Genomic DNA, 21,019 nt, shown 5'->3' with positions numbered 1-21,019 from the left:
AAACATGACCTGTGTAAATATACCCAGCTCACCCTCAACCCTATGCATTTTAATGAAAAACTTTGCAAATATCAATGGTGTCCATAAACACAGCGAGAAAAGATTCTGTAGGTCACAATTAAAATGCTCTAATTTTCTGTTTAGTTAGGCTAAAAATGTTAGAGCTGGCACTGTCTTCAGTTTCTAACATATCTTCTATTAATGTTAACTAGCCTGTCCATTTGCTAAAAAATTTAACTGTATGTGTGACTTGCTATTAGTATTTTTTATTCTGAAATCTGTATAATTAAAATTTCAAACATGACTCCTATGAAAGTGAGGAAAATTGCCTTATGCAAACCTAATTAGTTTATTCTGCAATGACTATGTCATTTTAGGGAAAATCAGTTTTAGGGCTTCCAAGCTCTCTGTTTAATCAAGAGACCTCCCTTTCACAAAACTGGTATTTCTGTGGCTGATCTGTACTGAGGAAAGGGGACCCTTAAGCACTCCTTTTTTAGTAAAACAGTTTGCATCTACAAATAAAAACTGCCTTTTGGGTCTACAAATGATTATCTAGGGGCTTTATTAAGTTGTCCCTGAAACCGGTTCACTACAGTGAAAACGCTGAAACTGGGGCAAATCAGAGCAGTCTCCTCTTGTTGTCTCAGGATGCTTAGTAGTGTGGAACATCCTCCCAGGAAATAGAGAACTGAGTTGGAAATAATACAGTATATGCTGTAAATCCATTCTGCTGAATGGCTTGAGGTGGCATTGCCATGGATGCAGCGTGTAACTTGTGAAGAAGATTAAGAATGTGCTGTGGTTTCCCCAATGTTTCTAAAATACAACCTTGCATTCCTTGAAGAGGTCTGTGTGTGCATTGTGAGCCTGTAGCCAGTGAGAACAGTGGAAACCGACTCTTCTGTCCCAGCACAACCCCATTTAATCCACATCATGTTCCCTAATCCAGCTCATCGCATGGCAGCGTAAATCTGTGTCGTCACGGGAGAGAAAAGAATGGGCAGGGGAGCCAGTGTTGCTAGTTTTGTTAGCAATGTGTGTGGCATCCGGGCCTGTCATGCAAAGTCTGAATCATAGGATCATTTTGGTTGGAAGAGACCCTCAAGATCGAGTCCAACCGCTAAGAGTCACCAAACTATGTCCCTAAGAACCTCATCTATGCAATGTAGGTTCTATGAATGAAGGTTCCATGGCTGCTTGACTTTTATATGAATGGGTCCTGCTGCTAAAAATGGGTGAAGGTCTTCCCCTCTACTCCTCCTACTCAAGACCCACGTGGTTTTGATCCAACTTATTATATAGCTGCATGAACAACTATCCTGGCACAAAGGAGCAGATGAAGATGTCGTATCTTATCACTTATCATCCTTATGATAGCTGTGATGCTGATTATGTGTCTTGGTTTTCTTTAAAACAAGATCAGTTCTCTTTTAGTGATTTTTTTTTTTTTTTTTTTTTTTCCCGCCCCCCCCCCCCGTTTCATCTCAGTTCTTCTAAGTAACTGCTCTTTTCTGAATTTGGCTGCAGGTTTTTCAGACACGGTTAACTCTGGAATTGATAACGGTGGCAATGGTATGTAGAAGAGGCCCAGGTTTGGACTTATTACTCTGGCAGCCAAGGTTACTGATAAATTTTGCATGTCCTGTAAGTGAGAGGGGTATATTTGCAAAGAGGGGTGGACAGAACAGGTGACTAAAATTGACCAACTAAGTATTCAATCCCATACGCATCAAACACCCAGTAAAAGTGGGAGATCATGAGGGTCTCGCTCTCTTCGATCATGGCCTGCATCTGAAGAGGATTCTGCCAATTCTGCTTGTGATCTTAGGCCTAATGTCAGGCCTTGCATCCCTGAATCCAGTTCCAGTTTACTGCGGAGTCCAGCCCAGGACTTCTAGGTGCCTGCCGTGCACCTGCTGGGGCTGTGCTACCTTGGGAAATTCAAGATTGGTTTTGTGTATTTTGTATTGTGCTGCCATCCAGCGGGACCTGGACAGGCTGGAGAGTTGGGCGGGGAATAACCTAATGAAATTTAACAAGGGCAAGTGTAGAGTCCTGCATCTGGGCAGGAACAACCCCAGGTTCCAGTATAGGTTGGGAAATTACATATTAGAGAGCAGTGTAGGGGAAAGGGACCTGGGCGTCCTGGTGGACAACAGGATGACCATGAGCCAGCACTGTGCCCTTGTGGCCAGGAAGGCCAATGGCATCCTGGGGTGTATTACAAGGGGGGTGGTTAGTAGGTCGAGAGAGGTCCTCCTTCCCCTCTACTCTGCCCTGGTGAGACCACACCTGGAATATTGTGTCCAGTTCTGGGCCCCTCAGTTCCAGAAGGACAGGGAACTGCTGGAGAGGGTCCAGCGTAGGGCAACAAAGATGATTAAGGGAGTGGAGCATCTCCCTTATGAGGAAAGGCTGAGGGAGCTGGGGCTCTTTAGTTTGGAGAAGAGGAGACTAAGGGGGGACCTCATTAATGTTTATAAATATATAAAGGGTGAGTGCCATGAGGATGGAGCCAGGCTCTTCTCGGTGGCAAACAATGATAGGACAAGGGGTAATGGGATCAAGCTGGAACACAAGAGGTTCTGCTTAAACTTGAGAAGAAACTTCTTCTCAGTGAGGGTGCCAGAGCACTGGAACAGGCTGCCCAGGGAGGTTGTGGAGTCTCCTTCTCTGGAGACATTAAAAACCCGCTTGGACATGTTCCTGTGTGACCTCACCTAGGCGTTCCTGCTCCAGCAGGGGGATTGGACTAGATGATCTTTTGAGGTCCCTTCCAATCCCAAACATACTGTGATATTATTTTCTCTTTTTACTGGTAGCATTAGTAAGGCATTTTTAACGTTTCCAACTTGTAAGCCTCTCTCCCTTTTCCCCTTATTACCTTTCCTTAGTGGGGAGGGCAGGAGTTAACAGAGAAGCATCTGCCATGGTTTATTGTTGCCCTGCAGTAAATGGTGACATTATGGAACTCAACCCAAGTTAAGTAATATGTTTTCACCTGCCCACTGGAGCACTCTGGAAATGCTTGCTCCATTAAAAAAAAAAAATCTTTTTAGGATTATTTTGACAAAAATAAACCCTGGCACTTGAATTTCATGCTTCTGAGGAAGAACAAATGGCTGAGTATGCTTTTAAAATCTTACTTCCTGCAGTGATTTCATGTTGGACACTAACAGTTACAAGCTGACACGTTGAAAATACTTACCTACTCTCAAAGCTCGGTGGACTGCCTGCCTACATTTAGGTTCTCCCTCAGCAAGCATCTGTGTGCAGAGACAGGAGGAGGAGCAGTTTCAAGCCTCTCTTCCTTCTTCTTGATAGACAATGGATTTCTTTGTTTTCTGCCTCGGAATGAAGATACTTATGTAGTAATTGGTTATTAAAAGAGAGCAAACTATGCAGTTCTTGTTAGGATTCTTAGGTTTGAAAATTTAAGCTCATGTAAAGTGGGAATGTTCTCGGTAAAAGACATTCTAATGCATGTTATTCCTTGCAGTGCTGCTCTTTTGAAGATGCAGTAAGTGCTAAGACTACAGAACAACATTACCTGTTCCTAACATTACAGGGGGGGTTTCTTGTGCTTTCTACTTCTCAGATGTTTTTTCTTTTCTTTTTTTTCTTTTTTTTTTTTTTATCCACTAAACCTTGCAGTGCTTCAGGCCCAAACACACTGAAATTTCCAATTATTTTTCAGATGGATCCTGTACGTTTTTCTTTATTCTCTTCCCCCCTGCATTTGTTGTGCTGTAATGTGCACTACAGGGCTGGAAGCAATAGATTGCATTTGATGTGAATAGTGGAATGATGGTTAGAACCAGAAAACCAGTTTGTTATTACCACCAGAGAAGATGAGGTTCTCTAGGAGTGAATATTCCAAATGGGAAGGAAAGATGGCAAATCAGCTGGCAATTGAAGCTTGACAAAAGGTTGAGAGGGGAACATAGGATTTGAAACAAACAGGCAGTTGGGGAAAGGTAAGTCCAGTCTAAAATGGAACAACTTGCTGAAGGTCCCTGGTTATCTGCTCCTGTATCTGCTGTGGAGTCACCACTGGATCCTCGTGGGTGTTTGTTTCATTTAAATGGCAGGATGTAGGTGATGGTAGGTGATCATACTTCAGTCAATTTTAGAAAAATATAAGGTCACCCTAGCCTAATTCTCCATCTCCCCACACTCTAAGGAGGAATAGGAAAGGTAGCTCGATACCAATTTGTTTCCTCTTCAAAGTAATACTAGATCTGTTTTTCTCAGGTATTCCCTGTGTCTCTGGAGTGTAGTGCAACATCAGGCATTCTGAAAGGAAATTATGTTAAAATACCAAGTGTTGACTCTCTATTTCTGGCAATTTGATATCTTAGCAAGTCTTCTTTCAGAGAACCTTCAGGAAGGAAAATTCTTTTGTTCACTAAAAAATAATTTGGTCTTGGAAGCATCCTTAACTATGCTGTTAAATTCACACACAAATATCTTGAAGCTCTTCAGAGCTGATTAGGTCAAGAATTAGTTGAGCATCAGAACATTAATGTGAAATTAGAGGTCCTCCTTACCCCCAGTTTAATCAGGATAAACAGTAGAACCTCATCATCTGGGAATATGCTTAACCTCAGCAGCACTAGCCAAAATGATAACCTGCATCCAATGCTCTTCCTGATGCTGCTGCATTACAGTTGCTCTGATAGTGTTGATTTAAAGATACCGGGCTTTTGTCTTTTGTGAAAATACTAGGTTTGGGCTGACTTGGTAATGTACTTGAATAGTTTGTAGATATTTGACCCACAAGTATACCAAGTATAGCAATAATGTTCTATGCTGCAACTTTCCAGTTTTTTCCTTCTCATTTGCCCTCATTCCTTTTAACAAAACTATGGGTATTTGGGAGAAGGGGGAAAATGAACAGCAAAATAGTTTGGGAACTTTTTTCCTTTAAAGCAATAATGTAGTTCTTGTTTTGATGACACAGTATACTTCTCATGTAGTTTCATGAGAGGATAATTGTTTTCCTTGCCAATTTATATAAGGAAGTCAACTAAATGACTTGTAATATCTTGCTATTCAGAATCTGAATCTTCCTGAGCAGACCATAGTATAATAGCTGGGGTTGCCAGCCATGAAAGCACTGAAGTAAATTGCGGCACAATTCAGGAAGCAGGTGTCTTGAAATAAGAGGAAGGAAGTGTTGGCAGGAAGACTGAGCATGGTTAGAAAGCTATAGCACCATTGCTTCCAAACCGTAATGCTCTAAAGTTTGATTCATTGTAGCACTAGGAAAAGTGTCTTGCAGAGGGACTGATGGCAGAAATGTTAATTAATTCAGAGGTTAATTTAGGAGTTACATTCTATGCATGCTTAAGGAACAGTTTAAAATGTAGTTAAATGCTTAAGGAAAAAGGGTGTACCAATGAATGTTAACAGCAAATACATATGTGGAAAATAATAAGAAAATACTGGGGCTATATTAATTTGCATGACATCCCTTATTTATGTTATTATAACTCTTTGAAGTAGAAGTAGAAATGTCTTTGGAAAGTATCATTGTTCTTTTGGTTGTTCAAAAAAATTGGAGTTAATTGCTTGCTACAGCACCTGTTGGCTTCTTGACAAAAAGCTTAGATGCTTTCTCCTATGTTTACTTCAGCCATCTGTCTTGATACTGTTTGTCAAGTGTGACTTTAAGCCAACCTGACTCTTTATGCACCAGGAGAAGACAAATTCCTCATTAGGCCTATTGGTAGGCTGGGGGGAGCAGTAGCCCTCAGTGTGGTGTTGTGTTTTGTTACTACCATAGGACCTAGGATGGGATACTTGTCTGTGGTCTTGAGTTAAGCCTTTGATTTGGGGAATAAACTCTACAACTCAAGACAAGTTACAAAGCAGGTAGGTTTATTCTGGTGCCAGGGTGCAAAGAAATTTCTCCCAAAGCTTGCACACCAGTTCACCTCAAAGGTAGCTATTTTACGTCAGTACATCATACATATTCATAACGGGGGTTGCATTAATACACAATTAGTTCTAGGAACAGGCATGGTTATTATCATTATTTCTCGGAACTTCTTACCATAGAACTCCTCTTCTTGTTGCATGTGCACTGCCATCTGGTGGTCGCGGGTTGGGGTCTTTTGGATGAAGGCTCATAGTCTTCTTCATTGTGCGCTTTTCACCTTTGGTTTGGTATACTGAGTTGGCTGAAATCCAAACCACAGACCTGGTTACAACTGGACTGCCCCCTTCTTGCGTACCAGAGGCTCCTGTTGTCTCACCCACCAAGGATGCATTTAAGCCCCTATCTCTGTTAGTTTGGCTGACCCAATTATAGACATTCTCAACTGTTATTGAGTTACGCAATACATTGCCATCTACACAGTCAATTTCTGCTAAGCCGTTTATCACCTTTGTACTGGCAAACTGGATGAAGAAAAAAGGGTTTCAAACCATGTTTGCGGTTCCTTTGTCAAATCATCACTGTACAGATAAATAATATTTGAGATAGTAGAAACAATCTATTAAAACTCTCAAGTCGTGCTGAAATTTAATATATGCTGTTTCCATTTTTATTGTTGACACTGAAAGACTCTAGCATATATTTATGTGAATTTTCTTCCTATCTTTTACATAAAATTTTTCTTAAGCTACTATAGTATATACTGTCATTTAGTAAACTAGTTTGAGGATGACACCAGTCTCAGTGTTCTGAGTCCTTTTTACTGGGTAAAAGGAGGAAGTGTAAGATCTCTTTAGTTAGCAATATTCTAAACTGGATTAGACCTCCAAAGTGGTACCGATACTGTAACTGGCATGAGGTTAATGTATTCTCTACATCTCTTAAGGTTGCAACGTGACAGAGCACTGTCTTCTCCATGTAAAACCTGCAAAGTTACTGAAACAAAGAAATAAACTTAACAGCAAAGGTCTTCTTTATTTTATCAGTACTGGGGATCGTCCTCCATAAGTGCTTCAACAACTGGATGCTCTTGGGTTGCTTATATGCACACAATTATTGCATATTCATTACAATTTTTAGAATTTAACATATATCTATGTTAAGAAATAATTGATAAAGCTAGTTATAATTGATTAGTTTCTTACTTATATCTATTAATTACCACTGAAATATAAGCTAAGCACTCTGCTTCTAAACAGTGTTACTTAATCTTCTGTCTCCCTCTTGTCACGCGGAAGGATCTAAAACTTGAAAAATAACCCCTTGTTTTGCAGGTGGTTAGAAAGCATTTATCATGTCAATTGGTTAATGATGGGTATGTCTTTTGCAACTTAATCACAGTATGCATTAATTTAGCAGCTTCTCTTCTTTACATACAAACCAGCATCTCTTATGAACTAAGATAAAGTTCTAGTTTAAAGCATTTATCTTGGGAAAAACAAACAAAAAACCAAAACACAAACAGAAAACAAATAAAAATCACAAACAAAACAAAATTGCAAAATTGACCAAAAAACCCAGAACCATTAAGTCTGTCTGTAAGACCAGTGTGTGGTGGGGTTAACCTTGGCTGGCTGCCACACACCCACTAAGCTCCTCTCTTTCCTTTCCACCCTGCAACAGGACAGATGAAGACAGGGAGATCACTTATCAACTACCATCATGAGCATAACAGGATCATTGCCAATTAAATAGATTTGGATGGTGGAAAACAAACACAAACACAAAAAACCAAACAAACACCAAAAAAAACCTTCCCCCTCAGCCCCCTCTTCAACCTTAGCCCTTCAGTCCTGACTCTGCCTCATTCTCTCATCAAGCAGTGGAGTGGCCATGGGGTGTTGTGGTCACTTCGTAACAGCTCTGCTGTTCCATCTAACACCCACTTACTCCCTGCTTTGGTGTGGGGTCCCTACCACAGATTACAGTCCTGCAAGACTTGCTCCAGTGTGGGGTGTTTCTGTAAGACCTTCTCCAAAGTGGGTCTTATCCATGGGGTACAGTCCTTCAGGAACAGGCTGCTCCACTGTGAATCCCCCATAGGCCACAGTTCCTTACAGAAAAGCTGCTCTTGCATGGGCACCTCTGCAAGGGATGCAGCTCCTGCCAGAAACGTACTCTGGTGTGGGCTTTCCACAGACTGCAGCTTCTTTCAGGGCACATCCACCTACTGCAACGTGGGGTTCTCTAGGGGCTGCAGGTGGAGGTCTGCTCCACTGTGGACCTCCGTGGGCTGCAGCAGCACAGCTGGCCTCACCATGATCCACACCATGGGCTGCAGGGGGACAACTGACCTCACCATGATCCACACCATGGGCTGCAGGGGAGCTTCTGCTCTGGCACCTGGAGAACCTCCTCACTTTTCTTCTTCACTGACCTTGGGTCTGCAGAGTTGTTTCTTTCACATTTTTCTGACTCTCTCCCAGCTGCTGTTGTACAGCATTTTTTTACCCTTTCTTAAACACGGACACAGAGGTGTCACCAGCATTGCTGATGGGTTCAGATTTAGCCAATGGTGGTCCATCTTGGAGCTGTCTGGAATTGGCTCTGACATGGGGGCAGGCCCTAGTATCTCCTCACAGAAAACACCCCTGTAATTTCCTCTCAACCCCTATTACCAAAACCTGGATGTGTAAACCCAATGCACCATGTTACCATGGTGCATTATTCTAAATTTTCCTAAATTCTAAATATTATTCTAAAAGAAGGCTCTGCACATGAAAAATGTTATGTGTCGTCTTCAGAGGCAGACACTGAAATAAACAAGTAACTTTCCTGTTTCCAGTATTTCTTGTTTATAACTTTCTGCAGCCTGGCCTTTATGGATATGTACTCTTAGCGTTCTGCTGATGCGGTTTGGGCTGTAAGCAAATAAATAACATGAACTTATTTAAATCCCATCAGATCTGTGACAGCTGGCAACTGTACAATTTGTATTGGATGGATGGCTGAAAACTTTGCTTGGCCTATGTGTAGTGTTATTTTATATAAAAAGCTGCATTCTGTAACTAGTACTGTGAAGTAAGAATTTACTTGAAAATTATTGTTTCCAAGTGGAATTTTAGTACTTAATTACAACAGGTAACTCCGATAACTTTAGTAGAAATGCTAATGTTGGAACAGTGATATGTTCATCCATGAGCTTTGCTAAGTTAAATTGTGTGTCTTGAATATAATCAGTGTTCTTCTTTTAACTTCACATAGGTTGTTTTTGTATTTATCTGTGTTTTTCACTCAATTCAAAATAGTCAGAGTCTTTCCTCTTCTGTCTCTGTTTTCTCATAGGAAGTTCTGAATTCTGAGTTCATTGAAAACCATATTTGTCCTTCCTAGTAATTCAGTGTCTCTCTTACCTGTGTGGGCTCTTGTGCACTGCCAGCCCCACTCCTTGTTCTGCAGGACTGTGGTGATGATACGGTGTGCTCCGCTCCACGATTTGTTTACTGATAAGAAACGTGGGTAGAAATTCCAGTGCTGGTGTGCAGCATATCTGCGTGAGAGTGCCTCTTTGAGGTTGCTAGGTTGAAGTTCTGAAATGAACCTTCGTGAATTCATTAGGTACTGTTACCAGCTATGACCCTTTTCTTTCAAGTGCAGCACACATGACAACCACACACAGACCACTCTACTTGCACCTTTAATTTCTCACTTGGAGAGTGGAGAGGAAAAGACCAACACTTAGTTTATATTGTTCAGTATGTTACTGAAAGAGCCTTGGATATACATTAAGAAAAACAGATAAGGACCTGAAAGGAATGCTGCGTGGCTAATTTGTGTTTTACATTTTATGACAAAAAGTCCTGGGTTGCCAGCTGCGTAACCTGGCTGTAACAGTTACACTGAAATCCTGGTACTAGGGGTTTTTACTTAAATCCGTGGTCCAGAGGATGACTGAACCTGGTTTAAAACTGATTTGTATAGCTGTCATCTATCAAAAGCAGATTTACCCACATACAGTTGCAGGAGAAAACCTTGACTTAAGGCTAGACAGCAGAAGAATTCTCAAAAACATTTCAAGAGGACTTTGAGGACATTTTTCCTTTTTTCCTTCTCCCCTCTCAATCTAGAATTTCAAAGTGATCTCTTGAACAGGTAGTTGGCAGTATTTTGTTGGTGAAAATGTAAATTAAACATTTGGGTTACATTAATAGGTTCCCTAACATCATCCTGCCATGTTTTCAATTCGTGCTCATTTATTATAAGCTCAGCTTAACAAAACTGATCTGTTTCAAAGATAGTACTTAGATTGAGTACTTAGAGATCTATTAACTACCTGACATACCAGAATGGGATTTCCTTATTACCTTTTGTGATCATGGTATAAAGATGTTACAAAAGTTTTAACCAAAATATAGAATTTGTGTATAAAAGGAAGCTGCATAAATATGTATTGAAAAGCATACTGGCAAAATGGCAATTATAAGAAAACAAGGCTTAACATCATAGCCTTTGAGATGATAGTGAAATGCTTTGTGCGCAAGTAGAAAGCTGCTGGGTGAATTTCCAGAATGGAGAGCTAATTTGGTAAAACTGGTGGACTTTTTTTAGAGAGCTGCTTTACAGCGGGTTGGCCAGTTGAATCTCTAGCGTGTATTGAAACATTATGAAGAAGTTACTTAAATCTTGTACGAAGCACTTACAGTAAGGAATTAGATTCTTCTGCAGAAAGTGAAACATTTAATAGTTTCTGTGTTTCTACATTTTATTGTAAAAGCGAAACGAACAAAATTAATCACGTGCTGCTTTAGTTAAATATGCACGTGCTGAATTGTATACTGGTGCTAAATAAATTAAACAGTGCCTCTGATCTTAAAGGCCCTAAAATCATGCCTCCTCTCAATTTGCAGCTGTAGGTCTAGAATTGATCTCAGTGTGAACTCAAATGTACTGTAGGCTTCGCGTGATTTCCATATCCTATGTGATTATTTCAACTTAACTTAGTTTCAAATCTTTTTTTCTGGTGGTAATGACTGATAATTTTCTTAAAGCAAGATGCTAATGCCTGGCATTATAGAGATTTTTCCTGGATGATAAACAAGCCTCAATGCTATTAAAACATTCTGTTTTCTGCACCTAGGAAAGGTGTCTGCTTTAATGTTTATATAGTCTTTTCCATTTCAGTCTAGCCTACTCACTTGTTGAATCCTAGCTCTTGAATGTCACTTTGTCCTTTTTCTTTTGTCAAGAAAACTATTAATTGTTTAACACTTTGAGTTATTGCTTCTTGGCTCTTTCTTCAACCAGACATGTTATTGTCTTAGAATTGTTCCCCAATGTGTCTTGCAGAGGAGAGGAGCTTGCTTATTTACTTCTATGTCTTGCTTGCTTGCTTTCCATTGCTTAGTGTGAAGGTAGTCTCTATACAGTTGCCTGATGAATTTTGAATTAATTACGTTTCAGTTTCTCATATTACATAGCTGGAAGTCAGTCATGTCACACTGCTGGTGTGTATGCTTGTGTGAATGTAGTACTGCTCAATGTCACTAGTTAATACTCCGCAGTAATGAAGGTTTACTTTAATCCATTCTATAATAAGAAATTGTCATTCAAAATGCATGCCCTTTAGATAAAATGAATTAATTTTCTATAATATTAAGGCAAACTCTTTATAGAATTGAAAGAGAAAGGTGCTTGACCTTGGTTGAAAGAGTTTGTCATCAAGGAATAACAGGTGAATGTTACTTCAGTGATAAATGAGAATTAGCTTCTTTTTACTCACAGCTTACTGACAGGAGAGTATTGAAACATCCTTTCAAAGTATTTATCCTTACAAGCTGTCTATGAAGTTGTTTGATATATCTTAAGTTGTGCAAGCGTAATCAGATTTATTTTTTTTTCCCCCCAGTCGGTGTTATCCGCTGTCCAATTTGTGGTCAGGAATATGCAGAGAGACACATCATAGATAACTTTTTTGTGAAGGATACCACAGAAGTTCCCAGTAGCACAGTAGAGAAATCAAATCAGGTAAGTGTATTAACATGTAATCAAGTTAACACCTTCTGGATGTGTGTGCGTATCCTTGGCTTCTTGCTGCGTGGCCTTTTTGTTGTTCATGTGCAGAAAAAGACTTGAGGTACTTAGTCATCACATGAGGGGTAGCTACTCTAGAAAATCAGTTAAAAGCGGTGAAAATGCATGTGAAGAAGGTGATTATCTTATTCTAATCTACTTTTAATTGTTGATACAAAATTGCATTGTCATAGCAGAAAAGGATGTAATAGGCATTAGAATGGGAATTTCTAGACTTTGGGCAGAGCACTTGAAGCACTCTATGAAACAGAGACCCGAACAACACTACGTCAAGAGATCTCAATCTAAACTAGAATCCTCTAGTTAAATCGACTTTATTTTTCTTATCTCAGCACTGACAAAATGTGATACTTAAGTAGCTCTAGTGCAGTTACCAAACAAGAGGCTCAAGCTTCTAGTTGGGGAAGGTGGATGTTGTGGGGGTTTCTAGTTTGTTTTTCTTCTGTAGTCTACCTCTTCTTCCTTTTGCAATCAAACAATAGCCATCTCATAAAACAAAAACCTGCTTCTTGGGAAGAATAGTAATACTAAGTCTTTTTCCTCATGATGGTTTTTCAGGAGGGAAGTGTTAGTGTGGAGGCAGTACCAGATGAATAACCACAGCTGTGTAGGACCACAGTTTAGCAATCTCTGGTACCAAAATATTGCATGTCTTCATTCTTAGATAGTTAGAGAGTATATCAAGTGTCTCTTTACTCATAAACATTTTATTAAACTCCAGGAACTTCTTGTAAATAATTCAGCCTCTTTATATGTGGCTACATTCTTCATAATAACAGTTCAAAGAGGTTACTATGTCAATATGGCTTGTGTTTTAACTCGTCCCCTAACATTTGCATGGTACTCTCCTTTTGTTTTGAAAATGCCTCTTGTTGCTCTCTTGTTTTAGGGACCTGTATCATTGGCTCTTGACCTGTTTGTTTCGGGGGCAGATTCTCAGATGTCCTTTATTGTGTATCCTGCTTGTTTCAAAGCTTATCTGAAATTTGTGCTTATGTGTGTGAATGGGGTATGTCTCTCAGCAACAGGTGAAAGTACCCAGTCAGGTTTGTGATACCAGCTCATGGACTATTGAAAACATAAATATTGTCGTAATCTCTGAGGAAGGATAATTAACTTCTGTCTCGAAAACCATTAAACTGTATTCAGCTGATTTCTGAGAAATGATAGATTTTACCAGAAACTGAAACTTAGTTTGGAGTCTCTGGAAGTATGAGCAGTGTTCTCTTAATATAGGGACAGTTTGAAGTTTGCTTTTTTGATGTTTGTATGTGGGGGGATTTTGAGGTTGTTTGTTTGGTTTCCTTGCCCCAGGTGTTGCAATGGAACATTTGAGTTTTGGGGGTGATTGTGAGATTTACGTGAAGTCTTTCAATATTCTACCAGTAAGACAGAGAAAATGAATAGTCCCTGTTGCACTGCAAATTTGATAATAATGGTTTTAGTGACTTTAAAATTAGGAAGAGTAGGAAGACAACAAATACCTTTGTTATGCAGTAGCAGTTCTGAATATTTTTGAGGGGCCTGTACCATAACCTCTGCTTGTTTATATAACAGGTCGTCTAAGACCTTGCTCTGGTGAGTGATGACAGAAGTAGAGTTATTTTTCCTGGGTTTAGTGACAAAGTTTTTTCTTGTTCTTGTTCGGGGGTTTTTTTTGGTCTCCTCCTCCCCTTTTTCCCCCTGTAGGGAATTGAAACCTTTGAGACTTCGATGAGGAATCCAAAATTCAAGAAGGGTTCTTTATATTTTTGAGGTTGGTCATAATTCTGTAAAATTTGGTGTACTTTCATGGGTCGTGAAGTATCAAAAGCTGGAGTATCCACCAAACTCAGTGATGTCAGGGGGCTTCCTCGGAATTGAGGGAGACATCTTTTTTTGTTGGTCTTCCAATCTTGATCTGCTGGAGAGAGATACAGAGAACTTCCACATTTTTCAGCAGCTGGTTTAGAATCGTGAATTTTTGAGCGGTGTGAGCTGATTACAGGGAAGTTCTTCAAAGCGCTTGTGTTTCCTTAGGTTCCTCTCAGACTAACTCTTCCATTCCGTGTTTGTTTCTTTCTCTTCCTAACAAAAACCAGCAGTTCAGAGAGCATGTCTGTTCTTCAGCTCTGTTCCCAGCTGGACTCAGCATACTTTCTGCAGCATTTGAAGGCAAACCAGCAGACTTTGCTAAACCTAGTACTTTCATGTGCTTTTCTGCTGACTTTTGGGTTTTTTTTAAGTGGTGCTAGATGTTTTGTTAGATGCCTGCTAAGTGAGCATGTACCTTACCTCTTGGAAATGAACGATGAGCAGTTCTGTTTTGTTTGAACAGATTTATTTTGGTATGATAAAGAAGCTTTTGTGTGTGTGTAATGAGTCCTTTGTATTTTGACATGGGAACCATAAAAAAAGCTACATTGTTCTATACAGCTATCTGTTATGGAACAGAAAGTTAACTCAATAATAGTTAAACAGACAAGTGTCCTGTTCAAGGAATATTATGGGTTTTAAGGATTAGACATCTTTCTAATCAATCTGCCTTGTTTTGTCCCCGAAGAAGCAAAGAGAAAGGAAAAAGGCCAGTAGCAAGACAGGCAACAGATCACAGGAATTGAAGTGGAAAAGAGACTGGGACTTGCAGGAAATAATGGATCAGAGATCATCTAAATTCTGTCCAAAACTTTGGCCATTTTATAGAAACTTTCTACTGAGATGGTTTGCCTTTCATAGGTTGGCAGCTTTAGCAGGATGTTTAAGACATTAGAATTAGACAGAAGCAGTGGGTTCTGTGCAGGTGACATTATGGCTTAGAACCACTGGTCCATATCTCTGACTAGCCTCTGTATCTGTGTTGTCAGGACGAACTGGTTTATTTTGATTCAGGAGAGACTTCAAAAGGAACAACAAAACTTTCAAATTCAAGTTTGGTTGTTTCAGGTTTAAAATGATGATAATGCTAAAATACTTTTTAGTATACTTAATTAAAACTGTAGGAGTGAATGGTGTATCATGGAGCCTGTCATTGTAGGGTGGGAAAAATAACAGGGACTTATTAAAATGTCATCCGTTTGTCTGAAATCATGTTTACTTTATGTGAGCCTGATTTTAGCAGTTAGTGCCCTTCTTACACAGCTGTGCTTTCTAGCAATTATTACTGAAAACTTCAGAGGCAAAACAAGTTACACAAGGGTTTTCCTGGCTAGCACTAAAGAGAACATAAAGGATTTTGTGCTGGCTAGTAGCATAGGAAGCTTTCAAAAAAAAAAAGTAAAATAGAGTAACAAGCTGTGATGTTTTTGAAAGAAATCATTATATAGGTTGTGGGCAACTAGGACTTGAATACTTCTAAAGAGCAGATCCATTGTAATTTTGTTTCATTATGATTCATTGAAAGACTTAGCAAAAGAGAAGTTAGAAAATAAAAAAAAAAAAAATTATACTTGATTCACAAAGGTGAGCAGAAAGGAACTTTTAACCCAAGAATTGTTACTGGAACAAATGCTGAATTTGAATAATACTAAGGCAGACCAGTGAGGGAAATTTAGGAATGTAACAGGAGAAAATTGTTTAATGCTTGTGCAAAGCCATGGAAGTAAAAAATGAGAAGGGTCAAATTGATGCAGAAGAGAAGATCATAGTGATAACGTTGGTGGTGCTGCAGCATACTGAATCTGTAGTGCATTTTAGTCTAGGTCCTAATTCTCATAACTTCTGTGTCAAAAAGAGAACACATATAAAAATACTGCTTGATAGTGAGAACACCTTCTGTATCTTTACCAGTTACTGACCTGATAATTTTAAATGTTTTAGTAGGAATGAAGAACAGTTGGACTTTATGTGAGATACTTGCAGTGTATTAACAAAGCAAGTTATTAGTTTAGATAGGAAATTAGATCTGGATACTAAGACAGCAAGTCTGACTGCCATGATAGGGCAATTAATGAGAACAATTTAGAACAAAAGGTTTCTTTAGTTTTGTGTGATGCCAGAGTAGCCGCTGTGTGTTCTTCCAAAGAACTACTATCCTAAATAGCCTATCAAAGCTGTAGCCATGGCCGAATGGGTAACAGAGTCAAGAAGAGTCACTATGGCTTTGTTGTGCTTCAGTGAGGCAGCTCTTGATGGGATGTTGGGGAAAGGGGGACATGGTGAGCAGGGTTTGTGCATTTTGAGATATCAGCACGTGGTTCATATTTAGAGTTAAATATAGGCAAGAATGTCCCGAAAGACAGGTGCTGTCTTTGGTGATTTGGTATGTGCCAAGAGATATATAGCTATTAGAACTGATGGGTATTGGATCCTATAGGGTAAAATGTTTCATCTAATTTACACTGGTGAAGTTTGGAACGTTAGTTCTCTGAATATTCCTCCAGACTACTTTGCTCTCTTTGAAACTTGGAAACCTTTCATTGCTTGTTTAATCTCTTTAATGCTCAAAGCATATTTAATTGGAAGAGTGGTTAGTTACTACAGTAGCTGACAAGACAGCTCTATTACCTCAACTCTTGCATGTAAATCTGTTTTTAAGTAAATACCCAATCTTGTACAACAGAAAATAATAGTACTTACCTGCAACATGCTGAGTAATTTCTACTTTCATTACATTTGGATGAAGGCTGAATGAACATTTCCTGGGGTTATAAATACTAAAAATAGAAACTGAATTAAATATAATTACAAGGAAAACTCAATTAAAAATAAATATCTGTCTAACCAGAGTAAAGGCTTACAGGTTAACTAAGGAGGGTTTTCTTTGAAATCACTGAAGCACTGTTTGTATGAGTCACAGAAATAAGAGTGAAATAAGTTTTAGGTTTTGCAAGAGTGTAGCAAACATTTGCAGTAATTGTACTTCCATGTACTTTAGTTATATGACTTATTATAATAACTAGGAGTTCCAGCAAAATCCAAGCTATACGTGAATATGCATGTTTCAAGTAAGAAGTGGGTAGAAGTGAATCTAGTTTCTACCTGGAAGGCATAGCTGTTTTGACAGCACAAGCTATGCTGTCTATGACAAATTTTAGAATTTGTCTCTCTTCCATTTGGTGGCTTTGAAGAGTATAAAGTTGGAATATGTATTTTTGGAGACTACAAAGGAGGAGTTTCAGTTCATTTGGCAGAATGTGATTATTGGTTATTGAATCACGATCTTAATCTCATTCCAACTATAGCAGGTCAAAACAGTTGAAAAAATAACCACAAAACACCACTTTAAAGCATATTGAAAAAAATAGACAAAGATATTGGAATCCAGGAGAAATTAATAACTTCAGAAATCCTTTGGACTTAAATGCCCTGGCTTGTAGCAAGTTTATCTGCCTAAGTTTGCTAAAGGTGACATGGAAAGGCTGTTGTGGTTGTTTGAGGGTTTTTTCATTTATTTTAAACTTGGGTTCCTACCATTGTTGTTGTTGTCTTTATTTTGCTTCTTTGACTTAAAGAATACCTGAAAGACTTTTTGTTGCTGTTTATTTCCTTTGCTTATTTTGTTTTCGCTGTTGGATTTTTTTTTTTACACTAGAAAAACAAATATCCAGTGTCTTATTCTCCAGTCTACCTTGCAAAAACACCTCTGGGTATCTGGGGGCATAGCACAATTGTACCTCTCTGGCAACGAGACTGATTTTAAAACTTCTTTCTTGTCCTACAGTAGTTCACTGCCCAGTCAGCAGCGCTGACGTAAGTGATCCTTGGGCTGCAATGACATAATTAATCTGGCTTTACACCACACTCTTGCAGAGAGTTGCATTGAGACACCTGAGGAGGGGACAGCTGGCAAGGAAGAAGGGAGGGAGTTTCTTTCGTGGGGGTTTCTGCCAGAGAAAATGTAATGTTGAAGTAATGTCTCAGTAATACTTGGTTTGTTCTAAATTTTTTTCAAGAAGCTGTGTTGAGTCCCTAAGAATATTTTATTTTTTTTTTTTTTTTCAAAATGTCATTGAAATTAAGGGTTAAGAGCAAGTACAAATTTTCAGTTTTCTGATTGCACTTGCCTTCCTTTGATTGCTTTACCTCAATTTTCTTGGCTTTTTATGATGTCCTGGACCTTTGATATTTTTACCTAGTCAACTAGTCTGGATAGGACTAGAATTTTTATTGTTAAGAGGGGAAAGGAAAAGAAAAAACAAGCAGAAGATTAAAAAAATATAAGAAGACTTTTTAAAATAAAACTTTCAGGCCTCCTTTTTTGTAAAGAAACAGAAAAAAAGGGCACAAGCCCATTTTTTTCCTCCCTTGCAGGTCACCTTTAGGGAAAAGGACCTGCTTCAAACTCCAAGTGACAACAAGAGGGGTCAACAGCCCTTATGTTATAACTTAATTTCTCAGAAGATATTTGCTTTCAGAGGCAACATGATTCAGAAGAATAAGCACAGCACTAGGAATCTGTAGCTCCTCTGTTTAAATTCCAGTTCTGTCAGTAACTTGCTATGGGGCCTAAGGCAAGTTTTCCCCTTTTTCTTGAAGGGGAAACTGGGACCTAGTTCTACATATATATATCATCTGTCTGCGTAGGGTATAAATATTTGCTTCCTCTTTAACTTTGTCTAAAATTATCTTCTGTGCGTGTAGAAGTTGGAATTTTTTTAAATCAAATTGAAAACTAAACAATTTTTTTCCTTGTTGCTCCTGGTAACAGAATTCTGTCACTGTGACCCGTAGGATATAGCAGTCTTAAGACATCTTGAGGCTTTGGTTTGCAGCAGCACTAGACATTGATAGAAGTGGATGGTAGTTACCTAAACAAGTTCTACGTAAGCATATTTGCTATTTTTACCACCAAAAAACCTTTGAAGGTATGACTACAGTGGCATTGTAAAAGAGGACTTAAAAATGAAATAGCATTATAAACATCTGAACTGGTGTTGCCCATCATTCATACTTTTCAACCTGTTCAAATTTTGGATCCATAGGAATTTTTTCTTAAGTGTGCATTGACTCTGTGCAGGGAGGTTTTGGTCTGCTATAGGGTGGGTTTTCCTTATTTTTTTTTTTTCTTGATCTCTTGGGTATAGTCCAAAGAACCTCAGGAACTGACAGGCCATAGTTTGAAAATTATTAGGCTTTGTTTGCAAATCTGTTCTAGGGTAGCTTTACTGATAAGCTTAACTGGAATGCTGTCTTCAAGTTGTGATGCAGAGATTCTTGAGAAGAACCTTGCTGTTCAATACTGTGTGTAATTCCTTGTTGTGGTTTAACCCCACCCAACAACTAAGCACCACACAGCCACTCACTCACTCCCCCCTCCTCAGGAGGAGGGCTTCTCCCACTCTCCCCTTGCTCCAGCATGGGGTCCATCCCGTGGAAGACAGTTCTCCACGAACTTCTCCAAGATGAGTCCTTCCCATGGGCTGAAGTTCTTCATGACCATGGGGTCATAGCCTACTTCAGGGGCACTCTGTCATGGGGCCCTCCCTGGGCTGCTGGTGGATCTCTGCTCCACTGTGGACCTCTGTGGGCTGCAGGGGACAGCCGACCTCAACATGGTCACGACGGGAACCTGCTCTGGCATGTGGAGAACCTCCTCATCCTGCTTCTTCACCGACCTTGATGTCTGCAGAGCTGTTTCAACTCGAGTTCACACTGGACTTCCAGCTTGTCTGATACAACAGCGATGCCCTGACCAGCTGCAAGCCCAGGCACCCATTGCTGGCATCACAATGTTCCCAGCCAGAACAGAGTCAGATGATAAACAGTAGGCAAACAGTGAAAACAAAGCAGCCACGAACAAGCACAAGAATCTTAATTTACAGTAAGGCAGACAAGGCCCATGGCAAGCACAGGAGCCTGTCAATTAATAGCTGAACAGCAATAATAGCTATAAATTCAATCTAGCACATTCCAATCAAAACTCTCATTATCTTGAAGCCTTTGAGGCCCATGTTGGTCACCAAAAAGGTCTGTTGTTTTTTTTAACCCCAGCTGGCACCTAAGCCCCACACAGCCACTTGGTCACTCCCCCATGGTGGGATAGGGGAGAGACTCAGAAAGGTAAAAGTGAGAAAACTTGTGGGTTGAGGTAAAAACAGTTAAATAGGTAAAGCAAAAGCCGCTCACACAGGCAAAACAACAGAAGAGATTCATTCATCGCTTCCCATGGGCAGGCCAGGTGTTCAGCCATCTCCAGGAAAGCTGGGCTCCATGACACATAATGGTGACTTGGGAAGACAAACACAGTCACTCCAAATGTCCCCCTCTTCCTTCTTCTCCCGAAATATATACTGAGTGTCATACGGTAAAGAATACCCCTTTGGTCACTTTGGGTCAGCTGTCCTGGTTGTGCCCCATTCCAGCTTCTTACCACTTGGTGTTATACATTGCTTAGCAACAACTGTAACATCAGTGTGTTAATCAACATTCTTCTTATACTAAATCTAAAATGGAGCACTATACCTGCTACTAGGAGGAAACTTCATTCTATCCCAGCTGAAACTTGGGTATTCTCGAAACTTTAAGCAGGAGAACAGAAACTAAAATTAAAGCTTCTGTGTGAACTGAAGGGAGGCTTCTAAAATCAGAGCAGTGCTGATCGTGTTCTGTATTTAATAAATATTTCCCAAGACCATATTATATATAGTAAACATTATATGGCTTCAAAGTGTGCAGTGTCAGGCAGAAAGCAATGGTTTGACTTTTATCATGTCAGGTAAAGGTTTTAGAGTAACACAAAATGACCACTTTCTTTGAAAAGTCACATTCAGTTCCTTTTTTGCAGTTATTTAGTGTTCTGTACATCAGGCAGTTTTCTGTTCTCTTTTCACTGTTCTTGGAAAACTGTAAAAGTGCACTGATTATATATGAACAGCATCTTGTATGTATATTCTGTATTTGTTTTAACAGCTACATTTTCTTCCTCAGGTCTGCACAAGCTGTGAGGACAATGCAGAAGCTCATGGTTTTTGTGTGGAATGTGTAGAATGGTTGTGCAAGACCTGCATCAGAGCTCACCAGAGGGTTAAATTCACAAAAGATCACACAGTAAGGCAGAAAGAGGAAGTATCTCCAGGTAAGACACTTGATTTATAATTTCACAAAGAATCCGTGTCTGCATTGGAAAAC

General features: G+C 39.5%; 1 protein-coding gene across 1 annotated transcript in view; it reads left to right on the top strand.

The window, feature by feature from the left end:
* The window catches only part of TRIM24 (tripartite motif containing 24), a 63,407-nt gene that overhangs the window by 12,941 nt on the left and 29,447 nt on the right, over positions 1-21,019 (top strand). The window contains exons 2-3 of the mRNA XM_065038057.1: positions 11,790-11,908; positions 20,819-20,966. Of these exons, the coding sequence (XP_064894129.1) occupies positions 11,790-11,908; positions 20,819-20,966 (267 nt within the window). The remainder of the gene's footprint in view (positions 1-11,789; positions 11,909-20,818; positions 20,967-21,019) is intronic.

This window comes from Columba livia, chromosome 1 (genome assembly GCF_036013475.1).
Source record: "Columba livia isolate bColLiv1 breed racing homer chromosome 1, bColLiv1.pat.W.v2, whole genome shotgun sequence".
Lineage (NCBI taxonomy): Eukaryota > Metazoa > Chordata > Aves > Columbiformes > Columbidae > Columba > Columba livia.
Note: the sequence above shows the minus strand (reverse complement) of the source record. Positions and strands in the feature narration are given on the sequence as shown.